The sequence below is a fragment of the Rhincodon typus genome, chromosome 1, assembly GCF_021869965.1.
Source record: "Rhincodon typus isolate 14 chromosome 1, sRhiTyp1.1, whole genome shotgun sequence".
NCBI classification, from domain to species: Eukaryota; Metazoa; Chordata; class Chondrichthyes; order Orectolobiformes; family Rhincodontidae; genus Rhincodon; species Rhincodon typus.
The window spans coordinates 177843158-177858039 of NC_063332.1; the positions used below are offsets into that span (position 1 = coordinate 177843158).

A 14882-nucleotide genomic window follows, 5' to 3' on the forward strand; every position below is an offset into this window, starting at 1 on the left:
ACAAAGGCGTCCAGCTTTTATTTGTTGGCCTGTAATTGGCAGAAATCTGAAGACACGTCACAAACAAGCCGCAGAGGCTCAGGTGCTGATCTGAGACAGCGTGTGGATAAATAAAGAGGTAGAAGGCTGTGAAATTACTCTTTGTAATTCATTTACAATCTTACTGCGTTGTGTCAAGCTCAGATTCTTGCTCCTAGTTCCTGAAAATTGCTACTAGGAACTGAGCAATTTTTGAAGGCAAAGGCCAAGAACATCATCCCTTGAGGGTTTTAAATTTGACTCGTGTATTTCTAACAATTGAGTAAACATCTCTTCTCAGTTTTGTTTTGAACTTCAACAGAGTTTCCATAACAGTCTAACACAATGAAAAGTTTGCTTTTACCATATGTACCACACCAGTGACACCAACTACTTCCAGCATCCCATCATCAATTCGGGGTTTTTCAAAACGACCATCACTGTCAGATCCCCACAGATCTGCTCCAGATCCCCAGCTGTGAAAAGTCATGCAGATAGCACATTCTAATAAATGAAATAAAATACAACTCTCATGGCTTTATAAGTAAACAAAATAAACTTTATATATTATATATAGAGAGAGACCTTTAAGATCACAATGGTTACCATTAAGGTGAAATATTAATATCCCAAGAAAAACAGTTCGCACAAATCGCTTGTCATTTAGCCCAATGTAATAAATTGCTGTACTCATGAATATTCAGCACTACTGCTTCTGTATAAACTGTGTGTGTAAAGCATGAGTTACAAGCAAAATTACTTTTCGCAGCACAGAAGTTTATATTCACTTTACAAAACGCTGCAGACACTTCTCAGTTCATATGAAGGAATACATTCAAAAATTATTTAATACATTGCAATTTAACCAAACCCAGGTTACAGTTACTGTATGTGGAGATGATAAAGTCACCTCTGTTCTGCAGTCACACTAAAGGACTGTCATGACATGGGGGAAATTTCTAAATATTTATGTAATGTGTCTGCGAAATATTTATCTTTGGAATTTTTTTTAAAATGCTACTCAAAGGAACAATAGGAATAGTTTTACAGAACTGCTCCTTACACATACCCTGGCCACTGGAAACAAGTAATCAGGTAAATATGTTCAGTAATTTTTGACAACGAACACAGGATTTAGATACAACAGGGGAGGCAGTGGCCTAGTGGTTATCGCTAGACTATAATCCAGAAACTCAGGTAATGTTGTGGGGGCCCAGGTTTGAATCCTGCCATAAAAACCAAAAGAACTGCGGATGCTGTAAATCAGGAACAAAAATAAAGTTGCTGGAAAAGCTCAGCAGGTCTGACAGCATCTGTGAAGGCAAAAACAGAGTTCACATTTCGGGTCCGGTTACCCTTCCTCAGAACTGTTCTGAGAAAGGGTTACCGGACCTGAAACGTTAACATTGAATCCTGCCAAGGCAGATGGTGGAATTTGAATTGAATTTTTAAAAAATGTGGAATTAAGAATCTACTAATAACCATGAAATGATTGTCACAAAAACTTATCAGGGAAGGAAATCTGCCTCCTCACTTGGACTGACCTACATGTGACTACAGACCCACAGCAATGTGGTTGACTCTCAATTACCCTCTGAAATGGCCTAGCAACACATTCATCTGTATCAATTGCTGCAAAGCCTTTTAAAAAAAAAAATGAAACTGGATGGGTCACTTGGCATTGATGCAGGCATCGTAAAAGACAACAGCAGAAAAAGCCCTGTCGACCCTGCAAAGTCCTCCTTACTAACATCTGGGGGCTATTGCTAAAATTGGGAGAGCTCTCTCACGTACTAGTCAAGCAACAGCCTGACATAGTCATACTCATGGAATTATACCTTACAGACAACAGCCCAGAAACTGCCATCACCAGTCCTGGATATGTCCAGGACAGATCCAGCAGAGATGGTGGCACAGTCAGGAGGGAAATGCCCTGGGAATCCTCAATGTTGACTCCAGGCCTCAAGTCTCATGGCTTCAGGTTAAACATGGACAAGGAAACCTTCTGCTGATTAGCATATACCATCCTCCCTCAGCTGATGAATCAATACTCCTCCACGTTGAACAAAACTTAGAGGAAGCACTGAAGGTGGCAAGGGCATAAAATGTACTCTGGGTGGGGGATTTCAATGTCCACCACCAAGAGTGGCTCGGCAGCCGTATTACAGATCGAGCTGGTTGTGTCCTAAAGGACATAGCTGCTAGACTGGGTCTGTAGAAGATGGTGAGGGAACCAACAAGATGGAAAAACATACTTGACTTCATCCTTACCAATCTGCCAGCTGCAGATGCATCTGTCCATGAGTGTATCAGTAAGAGCGACCACTGCACAGTTTTCATAGAGACAAAGTTTTGCCTTCACACCGAGGATATCGTCCATCGCATTGTGTGGCTCTATCACTGTGCTAAATGGGATAGACTTCACACAGATCTAGCAACTCAAGACTGGCATTTGTGAGGCATCAACAGCAGCAGAATTGTACTCCAGCACATTCTGTAACTTCATACCCCTGCATTTGCCCAACTCAACCATTACCATCAAGCTAAGGGATCAACCCTGCAGCACCAGGCATACCTGAAGATGGGGTGTCAACCTGGTGAAGCCACCAAACAGGACTACTTGCACACCAAACAGCATAAGCAGCAAGTGATGGATACAGCTAAGTGATCCCAAAAACAAAAGATCAGATCTAAGCTCTGCAGACCTGCCACATCCAGTTGTGAATGGTGGTGGACAATTAAACAACTCACTGGAGGAGGAGGCTCCACAAATATCCTCATCCTCACTGATGGAAGAGCCCAGCACATCAGTGCAAAAGATAAGGCTGAAGCATTTGCAGCGATTTCAGCCAGAAGTGCCAAGTGGACGATCCATCTTGGCCTCCTCCAGTGGTCCCCAGCATTACAGCCAATTCAATTCACTCTACATGATATCAAGAAACAGTTGGAGATACTGGATACTGCAAAGGCTGCCGGCCCTGACAACATTCCAGCAACAGTACTGAAGACTTGTGCTCCAGAACTTGCCACTCCCCTAGCCAAGCTGTTCCAGTACAATTACAACACTGCTATTTACCCGACAGTGTAGAAAATTGCCCCCAAGTATGTTCTGTACGCAAAAAAGCAGGACAAATCCAACCCGGCCAATTACCACCCCATTGGTCTCCTCTCGATCATCAGTAAAGTGATGGAAGGTGTCACCAACAGTGCTATCAAGCAGCACCTGCTCAGCAATAACCTGCTCGGTGACGCCCAGTTTGGGTTCTGTCACAGACACTCAGCTCCTGACCTCATTACAGCTTCGGTTCAAACATGAACAAAAGAGGTGAATTCCAGAGGTGAGGCGAGAGTGGCAGCAATTGACATCAAGACTGCATGTGACTGAGTGTGGCATCATGGAGCCCTAACAAAACCAGAATCAATGGGCATCAGGGGGCAAACTCTCCAGTGGTTAGAGTCATACCTTACACATAGGAAAATGGTTGTGGTTGTTGGGGATCAGTCATCTCAGCTCCAGGGCATCTCTGCAGGAGTTCCTCAGGGTAGTGTCCTAGGCCCAACCATCTTCAGCTGCTTCATCAATGACCTTCCCTCCATCATAAGGTCAGAAATGGGGATGTTCACCGATGATTGCACAATGTTCAGCAACATTCAGATACTGAAGCAGTCCATGGTCAAATGCAGCAACATCTGGACAATATCCAGGCTTGGGGTGACAACTGGCAAGTAACATTCACACCACGCAAATACCAGGCTATGACCATCTCCAATAAGAGACAGTCTAATCACCACCCCTGACATTCAATGGTGTTACCATCACTGAATCCCCCACTATCAACATCCTGGGGGCAGCATTGACCAGAAACTCAATTGGACTCACATCAACACAGTAGCTACAACATCAGGTCAGAAGCTAGGAATACTATGGCAAGTAACTCATCTCCTGGCTCCCCAAAGCCTTCCATTTATAAGGCACAAATCAGGAGTGTGATGGAATACTCCCCACTTGTCTGGATGAGTGCTGCCCCAACAACACTCAAGAAGCTCGACATCATCCAGGACAAAGCAGCCCGCTTGATCGGCACCACATTCACAAACATGCACTCCCTCCACCACTGACGCTGAGTAGCAGCAGTGTGTACTATCTACAAGATGCACTGCAGAAATTCACCAAAGATCCTCAGACAGCACCTCCCAAACCCACTACCACTTCCTTCTAGGAGTGGAGGTGCCGGTTTTGGATTGGGTCGGACCAGGTCAAAAATCACACAAAACCAGGTTATAGACCAACAGGTTTATTTGAAAACACAAGCTTTTAAAGCATTGCTCCTTCATCAGGTTCTGAAGAAGTGTCACCAGACCCAAAACGTTAACTCTGATTTTTCTTCACAGATGCTACCTGACCCGCTGAGCTTTTCCAACAACTTCTGTTTTTGTATGGGAGCACCATCACCTGCAAATTCCCCTCCAAACACTCACCTCACCATCCTGACTTGGAAATATATCGCCGTTCCTTCACTGTTGCTGTGTCAAAATCCTGGAATTCCCTCCTTGATGACATTGTGAGTCAACCCAGAGCTGGTGGACTGTAGGGATTCAAGAAGGCAGCTCACCACCACCTTCTCAAGGGCAACTAGGGATAACTCATAAATGCTGGCCAGCCAGCAATACCCATGTCCCACAAATGAATTTTAAAAAATTCAATTTAAGTATGCTTTAATCACCAATAGTTCTTTAAAGCATTGGCAAAGATCTGTAGCTCGGGTTGGGGATGAGGTTGTTGACTTGCTCGCCGAGCTGGCTGGTTCTTGCTCAGACGTTTTGTCACCATGCTAGGTGACATCATCAGTGGAGCCTCCGATGAAGCGATGTTATCCGACTCTGCTTGGAATTTATACTGTCCAGTCCATTATGGTGAGTACTGTCATTTCCGGTTTTGATCTGTATGGGTTTGTATATGGGGTATAATTCTATGTTTGTTTATTGAAGTACGGGTGGAGAACCATGCCTCTAGGAATTCCCGTCTATGTTTGGCTTGGGCTACTATGGTTACTTTGTCCCAGTTAAACTGATGGCCTTCATTGTCTGAGTGTACCGATATTAAGGAGAGTTTGTCGTATCATTTTGCTGCTAGTTTACGTTCGAGTATTCTGATGGCTAGTTTCCTTCCTGTCTGTCCGATGTAATGTTTGTGGCAGTTGTTGCGTGGTATTTTGTAAACCACGACAAATGTGTCGTCTACGTACCGGATGCACAATTTAGGTTGAATGTGGGGGAGGGTGGTGTGTTCTATAGTCTTTGCATGACTGCTTCTGCTATAAGTCCTAAGTAATTCCATCAACAAGGACAACATACTTAAATTACTAGACCTCTGCCTCACCACACACTTTGTCTTTAATGGTCAAATATACAAACAGATCAAGGGTACACCAATGGGGTCACCTATCTCAGGACACATCGCAGAAGCAGTCAAGCAAAGACTAGAACACACCACACTCCCCTGCATTCAACCTAAACTGTTGATCCGGTACGTAGACGACACATTTGTCATTATTAAGTGCAACAAATTAGAAGAGACTCACCACCTCATCAACAGCATATTCGCCGGGATTAAATTCACAAGGGAAGAAGAAACCAACAATCAACTTCCGTTTCTGGATGTTGAGGTAGAACGACTGACAAATGGGGAGTTCCAAACCTCAGCATACAGAAAAGCAACCCCTACAGAACAAATCCTCAAATTCCACAGCAACCACCCCAATGTCCACAAACAAAGCTGCATTAGGACACTATTTAAACGGGCCAAGACACACTGCAACACCCCAGAACTACGCCAGAAAGAGGAAGAATACTAATACAAGATCCTTGCCTTAAACGGACATCCCCGCAAATTCATAGAATCATAGAATTCCTACAGTATGGAAACAGGCCCTTCGGCCCAACAAGTCCACACCAACCCTAAGAGCATCCCACCCAGACACATTCCCCTATAACCCGCTTAATCTACACAGCCCTGAACACTACGGGCAATTTAGCACGGCCAATCCACCTCGCCTGCACATCTTTGGACTGTGGGAGGAAACCGGAGCACCCGGAGGAAACCCACGCAGACACAGGGAGAATGTGCAAACTTCATATAGACAGTCACCCGAGGGTGGAATTGAACCCCGGTCCCTGGTGCCATGAGGCAGCAGTCCTAACCACTGAGCCACCATGCCACCCCAAATTCATCCACAGATGCCTACTAAACAGTCAACAACTGGAGGATACAGTACACCATAACACACTGGCCACACTGCCATACATCAAGAACATATCGGAACTGATAACCAGACTCCTAAGACCACTAGGAATCATGGTGGCCCACAAGCCCACAGCCACTCTATGACAAACACTTACAAGGATTAAAGACCCCATTCCCACAACATGCAGAACGAACGTGGTTTACAAAATACCACGCAACGACTGTCACAAACATTACATTGGACAGACAGGAAGGAAATTAGCCATCAGAATACATGAACATCAGCTAGCAGCAAAACGACACGATGACCCTTCCTTAATATCAGTACACTCGGACAATGAAGGCCATCAGTTTAACTTGGAGAAAGTAACCATAGTAGCCCAAGCCAAACATAGGACACGCACGGGAATTCCGAGAGGCATGGTTCTCCACCCATATTTCAATCAACAAACATATAGAATTGGACCCCATATACAAAGCTATACCGGACAGTATAAATTCCAAGTGGAATAGAATAACATCGCTTCATCGGAGGCTCCACTGATGATGTCACCTAGCATGGTGATGAAACATCTGAACGAAAACTACCAGCTCGGCGAGCAAGTCAACAACCTTACCAAGAGTTCTATTAATTCAGCAATGGGATCAGTCACTAGGACCATACACTGAAGTCCAACTTAATTAAATTACATTATTTCAGACTGTTGATGGGAGAGGAAATACATTACTTATTCATCTTGCAGTGAATTTTTCAACACAAATATTCAGGGATTTGGTTCTGGCCCAGTTTGAAACAGAGACCAGGAAGAGAAGACAATAAGGACTGCAGATGCTGGAAGCCAGAATCTATAGGTGTGAGGTAGACAAACAGGAGGCTGGAAGAACACAGCAAGCCAGGCAGCATCTGGAGGAAAGGAGCCGTCAACTTTTCAGGTATTAACCTTCTTCAGGACTGGACGTGGGGAGGGTGGGGGGGGGGTCTCCGCAGAGAGGGGGGGGGGGGGGGGTGGAGACAGAATGTGTTTGATAGGTGGGCACTAGTAGTAGGTACGACCTGGTTGGTCAATGGGAGGGATGAATCCGATTGGTGGCTGGAAGCGAGGATCAGAAGGTGGAATAGAAGGGAGGAGGTGGGGTTGGAAAGGAAGCCGGGGGATGGGTGGGAAGGTTATTTGAAAATGGAGAACTCATTGTTGAGTCCTCTGGGCTGCAGGGTGCCCAGGCGCAAGATAAGGTGTTGTTCTTCAAATTTGCATTGTTCCAGCCCACACCTCCTCCCTTCCATTCCACCTTCTGACTGTCCCTTCCAGCCATGAACCGGATTCATCCCTCCCATCAACCAACAAGGTTGTAGCTACTACTAGTGTCCACCTATCACCACCCAATCAGCTATCACCTCCCTTTATCTGCAGCTCCTCCCTTCCCCCACATCCAGTCCTGAATAAGGTTGACTGCTCCTTTCCTCCAGATGCTGCTTGGTTTGCTGTGTTCTTCCAGCCTGCTGTTTGTCTATCTGGATTCCAGGATCTGCGGTTTTTTTGTCTCTATAGGTGTGAGGCTGGAAAAGCACTGCAGGTCAGACAGCACCAGAGGAGCAGGAAAGTCAAACATTTCGGGCCAAAACTCTTCATCGAGATTGTTGAAGGGTTTGAGTCATGACAAAGGGTTTTGGCCTGAAACATTGACTTTCCTGCTCCTCTGATGTCGTCTGACCTGCTGTCCTTCTCCAGCCTCACACCTATTGACAGAGGTCAGGTACACCCCAGGTTTGATGCCACCTGTGTTGCAGGAACAACGCCAATAGTTGAATTTATATAACACCTTTAACATGGGAAAAAGTCCTGAGGTGCTTTACAGGAGACAAAAATTGACATCAACCTATCACATTAGGAGGGGTAACTAAAAAATTTGGAAAAACTGGCAGGTTTTACAGAGTGCCTGAAAAAAGCAGAGAAATTCAGGGAGGGGATGCTAGAGAACCAATTTTGTTTCTAAAGATTTACCTCGGAATGTTCAGAAAGATAAGGCCTTCAATATTTGGAAGTGCCACTTCATGATCGTCCACTTGAAGCTTTAAATCCTTGTGCAGACTACGTGTGTGACTAATCTTCTGCAACCCAACTTTTACATAAACTCCTTTGTTATGAAACCTGAAGTAGAAAAGGCTTCTTTTAAAAAATGTACCCTTTGAAGGAAAACTAACATTTTTCTGTGATTCAGATAACTTGAACAAAAAACAGCAGCTTTTCTTTATATTTACACTTTCACAATAGATAACCGTGACTGCATCACTCCATCAGCCCAATTTGAAAAGTTAACAGGATTGAAGGTTGATACTTGCCTGGACCAGAACAGCACTGGAGGTGGTGCATACAGGAATATTAGATGCATTGGTTTTTCTCTTTCACAATTCTATTGATCCTGGAAAGGTTCCTGAAAACTAGAAAGTAGCAAACACAATCCCATCTCCAGTGAGTGGAGTCCTGTTTAACGTTTGCTCATAAGACAATCTCTTCACACCAGGGATCATCCAAGTGAACCTTCTCTGAACTGCCTCCAGTTAAAGGATATCTTTCCCTAAATAAGGGGACCGAGGCTGCTCATTGTACTCTTGGTGTACTGCGCCTGGTACAGTTCCACTAAGACTTCCCTACTCTTCTATTCCAACCATCTTGAAATAAGGGCCAACATTCCATTTGCCTTCCTGATTACCTACTGCACCCGTGTGCTAGCTTTCTGTGCTTCAAAGGAAAGTATCCCATATAACTTTGTGTTGCAGCTGTCTGCAGTTCTTGTCCATTTAAATAATATTCTGTTCTCCCTTCCAAAACTAACTTCACATTTTCCCACATTATACTATATTTGCCAATGTTTTTGCCCACTTACTGAACCTATCAATATCTCTCTGCAAACTGTTGGTATCCGTCTCACAATCTGCCTTTCCACCTATTTTGTGTCGTCAGCAAATTTGGATACAGTACATTTACTTCATTCCTCCAAGTCATTCATTGATGGTATAAACAATGACAGTCTCAGCACTAATCCTTGCGGAACCCCACTGGTTACAGGTTGCCAACTTGAAAAAGAACGTCTTATTCCCACTCGCTTGCTGTTTTCTGCCTATTAGCCAATTTTCTATCCATGCCAAAATGCTACCTCCAAGACCATGAGCTCTTATCTTCTGACTTAATCTTTTGTGAGGGTAGCGTAGTTAATGTAGTTTATATGGATTTCAGCAAAGTCTTTGACAAAGGTTCAAATTGGGAGACTGAAAGAAGATCATTGCACATGGGATCAAGAATAACTTGGCAAGCTCAATTCAAAACTGGCTTCGTGACAGGAGACAGAGGGTGGTGGTAGAAGGTTGTTCGTGTAACTGGAGGCTGGTGTCCAGTGATATAGAAGAAAATGTGGTGGGGGGTAATGATTAAGTAAAATGCGGATTACACAAATATTGGCCAGGTGGTTGACAGTGAGGAAGAAGGTCTTATATTACAGCAGGATGCAGTCAGATTGGTCAGATGGGCAAATTAGTGACAGATACAATTTAACCCTGAGAAGTGTGAGGTGATGCACTTTGGAAGAAGGAGCATGGCAAGGGAATACTCGGTGAATGGCAGAATACAGAGAAGCTCAAAGGAACAGCAGGATCTTGGGTGCTTGTCCACAGATCCCTGAAGGTGGCAAGACAAGTTAATAGGGTGGTTAAGAAGTTATATGGGATACTTTCCTTTATCAATCCTGGTATAAATTATAAGAGCAGGGAGGTTGAGTTGGAGCAAAACTTTGGTTCGGCCACAGCTGGGGTACTACGCCCACTTCTGGTCACCGCTCTATAGGAGGGATTTGATTGCACTGGAGTGTTCCAGAGGAGATTCACCAGGATGTTTCCTGGGATGGAACAGTTTGGCTATGTAGAGAGGCTGGATAAACTCAGGCTGTTTTCTTTAGAACAGAGAAGACTGAGAGGGGGGCCTCAAAGATATACAAGATTATGAGGGGCATGGACACGGTGGATAGAAATCAGGCATTCCTCTTAAAGGGTCAACACAAAGATATAAATTTAAGGTGAAAGGCAATAAGTTTAGAATTAACTTGAGAAAAAAATGTTTTCGCCTAGAGTGTGGTGAATGCATTGCCTGGGAGGGTGGTTGAAGCAGAAACCCTTTAAAAAGTACTTGGTGAGCACTTTAGGGGAGGCAATGGCCTAGTGGTATTATCACTGGATTGTTAATCCAGAGGCCCAGATAATGTTCTGGGGACCAGAGTTCGAATCCCGCTAGGGCAGATGGTGGAATTTGAATTCAATAAAATATCTGGAATTAAGAATCTAATGATGACCATGAATCCATTGTCAATTGTTGGAAAATCCCATCTGGTTCACTAATGTCCTTTAGGAAAGGAAATGGCCATCCTTACCTGGTCTGGTCTACATGTGACTCCCAGACCCACAGCAATGTGGTTGACTCTGAACTGCCCTCTGGGGAACTAGGGTCGAGTAATAAATGCTGCCTAGTCAGCAATGCCCTTATCCCGTTTTTGAATTAAAAAAAGTCATAACATTCAAGATTTTGGGTAAGTGCAGTAAAGTGGGATTATTATAGATTTACAGTAGTTTTTGTTGGTGGAGATTTGATTGGCTGAAGGTCTCCTTCTGTACTATATGATTTCTATAATGTTGAAGCAAAGAGAAGTGAATTTTGGCACTGTTTCAACATAATTTCAAGGAACATTAAGACAAAGAAATGGGAGATCCCATTTGAATTTAAATTCCATATGGTTCTCTCTCCCTAGTTTAACCTATCTGACTGAGTAGCTGAACATTTAATAGGCAGTATTTAACAAAAGTAGAATCAAATTTTATTGCATAGAAATGTATAAAATGGGAAAATATAGCTGTCATTTATAGTTCAGTATCCTGGGGTTTATATCATAGTCCACGGAGGCAGGTTAGTGATAAAACAATGTAAAGGAAGGGGCAACTATTATGGTAATTCAACATTAACCAAAATCATTGCTGTGGGATTATAAACTAAAATTGTGTTCTGATGTTACTTCCCATTACAATATATCTGACTCATTTCACGTCTTGAATTGTTTATTTTTAAATGGCTGTTAGAGGTGGTAATCTCAAGATGAATCATTACTGGAATTTACAGCCAAATATAAAAATCCTTAAAAAATTGTCCAAAGAATAAAATAGCACTAGGAAAGATTCATATTTGGGTCCAGCATTCATTTCTTAGATAAGACAGTATCGTCTTTCACTGATATGACCTTAAAACAGGTTAGACTACACACAACACAGTGTGGAGCTGGAGGAACACAGGGTGGAGCTGGAGGAACACAGGGCGGAGCTGGAGGAACACAGGGCGGAGCTGGAGGAACACAGCAGGTCAGGCAGCATCAGAGGAGCAGAAAAGTTCATGTTTTGGGTCAGGACCCTTCTTCAGAACTACAGGTACACTACTCACAGCTGGATCCACCATCTACTTAATAACTTCAGCTATATATGGTCAGAAGATTAAGCCAATAGTTGTGCTCAAAAGATTTTGGCTCAAAACCTGGTTGGGAATTTTTCAGACTTCCCAGATAACCTAAAAGATATTTCAGAGCACTCTGGGAAATTAATTAATAAGGAGCAAGCTCGGTTTCCAACCAGTCTGCTCAGCATTCTTCTGCAAACACTTCATTTAAAAAAAAGATTTTCAAAATTGAAATCATCCATCCAGCTACTCAGCTGTCCCTGAATGAATCTTCAATTCTTTCCTCCAGTGTCCTCCCATCCGTCTGTCCAGTATCAACACCCCCTGCCCTGCCTTAGTAGCCCCTCCTCCCCAACCAAGTCGGCATTCCTCCTCGCTCTTCTTCGTCATCCTTGCAAATTCTCACTTATGAATACTCTGTATTCCTCAGGCATCTGTCTTCTGGTATTGGATCCTTACTCTGAGTCCATTTATGCCTGAATGTTGTAAACTAATTTCAAGGTTATCATCTTATATATAAGTGAAGAATGAAACCAAAGAAAATGAGATTGGTATTCCAAAGCATATTATAGCCCTGTGGCCAGTTACATGAAACATAAATGACCAGCTTCCCGAAGGAATTGATATCACTTGAGAAATCCTAAGAGGCAGGCATATATTTTTGAAGGCTGGAAACAAACGAAACAAAACATGCAATGGTAAACATCATTAGTTGCCAATCCATTCCAACAATACAAGTTTACAAAATGCTCGGCAAGGGTAAGCAAATGGTAAAGATGTGGTTCCAAATACTCTAGGTAAGAGAATGTTGGATAGAAAGACCAATTTATTTACAGCCAATATTGTTTAATTTACATTTTAGATGCACGAGAGAAGATTTTAATAGAGATAAAACATCTCAGAAGTATCGCCTTTATAGTTCTTGGTAAGACAGAAATTTCTAGTAGAAATCTTCCCGCTCAATCAGAAGATTCTAGGTTTGCAGTGGATATTGGAACACTAAATAAATTTAAAGAGGAGACAGATTTTCAACTGTTAACAAGTTGAAAGGTTATGGAGAGTGGGCAGGAAAGTGGAGTTGAGGCCGAGGTGAGGTCAGCCATGGTTGTATCAAATGGCAAGGCAGACATAACAGATTGTATTGTTTACTCCTGCCCCCAGCTATGCTCTTGGGGGTTGGGGCATAATTGCAGCTGACACCTCAATGCAGCACAGAGGGACACGGCTAGAGGTATCATGCTTAGCAATACACTTCAAACAAAAAATCACTTTAGGACATTCCAAGATTATGAAAAATGCCATAAAAATTGGAGACGGTGTAATGGCAACGTCATTGGGCTAGTAATCCATAGGTAGTCTAAAGGCTAAGGAAATAGATTGAAACCGCACCACAATAGCTGGTGAATTTTGCATTAAATTAATGAATCTGGAATGTAAACCTAGTCTCAGTCATGGTGGCCATAAAACTATCGATTTTCATAAATATCCATTCTGCAGACTAATGTCTTTTAGAGAAGGAAATCTGCTGACCTTGCCAGATTGGCCTACATGTGACTCCAGATCCACAGTAATGTGCTTGATTCTGAATTGTCCTCTGAAATGACTGTAGCAATGGGCATTCAATTCAAGGGCAATTTAGCAATGGCCAACAATGCTGGCAATACCCACATCCCATGAAGGAATAAGTATTACAAGTAAATGCAAGTCTTTCTTTTCACTTCCAAGCTGAAATGTTAGAGTGAGGCCCTGTTTCCCTCTTCCAATCAATGTAAAAATCCATGGCACCATTCACAGAACTAACACATTAAACATGTACACACACTGGAGTTTGTGAACACAATGGGCAGAGTTTAATGCTCCTGACACAAGTTTCTCTACCAGTTGGGGAACAAGTGAAAAACCTTCATTGTTTTGACAGGAGAGGCCTGCCAGGTCCTTAACTTGCAGAAACACCACCTCAAGGGCTGTCAGCCAATTGGAGGCCAGCTGCGCCACTGCAAATAGTAACTTCTACAGGGATTTCATTGGATCCTGTTGCTATTCTGTAGAACTGAGAGCTAATGGTTCAGGTAGAGTACTGTCACCAATCCTTTTGTCAACCTGTAACGGGTGGCATGCCACAAGAATTACTGCTGGGTCTACAATCATTTACAACATATTTTAATGACTTAGATGAGGAAAATGAATGCATTATGGCCAAGTCTGCAGTTAACACAAAAATTAGTTTGGGGACTCATGTGCATTCATGAAGGGGTAGACTACAAATGTAGTCATTAGATTGGATGTTCATTATGTGTCATGTGTGCACCAGCTCCAGTTTTATTCTTCACTGCCTGACTGATTTCTAAAATCCATGCCTTAATCTTCCCAAGAAATGGACCCTGAAATCTTTGACTCCAGGAACTCTCCATGAAAGCTTTCATGTGTTAATGTTGTATTTCTCCCTCAATAGGAGGAGGAACGTTGTTTGTGAATGTCCTTGAACATATAAAACCTGTGTCTCTACTTGTTCTCACTTAACACAGACTTATGGTTAGGACCAGTATTGGTTTGTCACCGTTGGTCAGCTTTCAATGGTTTTCTAGGTAGGATGTATGCCTAACAGTCAACCAAACTAAGACCCATCTGGCTGAATTTTCCTACAATGAATGCCACAAATGAGATGATTTACCTGCTATTGAATTTGTCTGGATCTTCTTCCCTTGCTTGATGGAAGTCAAGACTCAGTTCTGCATCAATTCCAATTCCACAATAATTGTTCATTTGTACAATCTGCAAAAAAATGAAATGATGAAATAAAGCAAAGAACTGCAGATGCTGGAGATGTGAAACAGGTCGAAAGTGCAGGAGAAACTCAGCAGATCTGTGGACACAGAAACAGAATAAACCCCTCAATTCCAGTGACTTTGTCTTTTTGAATGAAAAAAACAATGCTCTGGTCAAGAACATAGAACAAAGAACAGTACAGCACAGTACAGGCCCTTCAGCCCACCATGTTGTGCCGATCTATTATCCCACTGCAAGATCAAACTACCCTGCATACCCAACATCTTACTAAGTCAACTAAAACAGCCTTCAGTATCTCTAGAGACAACAAGGTGCAGGGCTGGATGAACACAGCAGGCCAAGCAGCA

General features: G+C 43.0%; 1 protein-coding gene across 1 annotated transcript in view; it reads right to left on the minus strand.

Moving 5' to 3' along the window:
• The window catches only part of LOC109937303 (diacylglycerol kinase theta-like), a 76252-nt gene that overhangs the window by 12528 nt on the left and 48842 nt on the right, over nt 1–14882 (minus strand). Inside the window, exons 10-12 of the mRNA XM_048613755.1 lie at nt 14420–14520; nt 8266–8412; nt 383–494 (exon numbers count right to left, since the gene is read on the minus strand). Of these exons, the coding sequence (XP_048469712.1) occupies nt 383–494; nt 8266–8412; nt 14420–14520 (360 nt within the window). The remainder of the gene's footprint in view (nt 1–382; nt 495–8265; nt 8413–14419; nt 14521–14882) is intronic.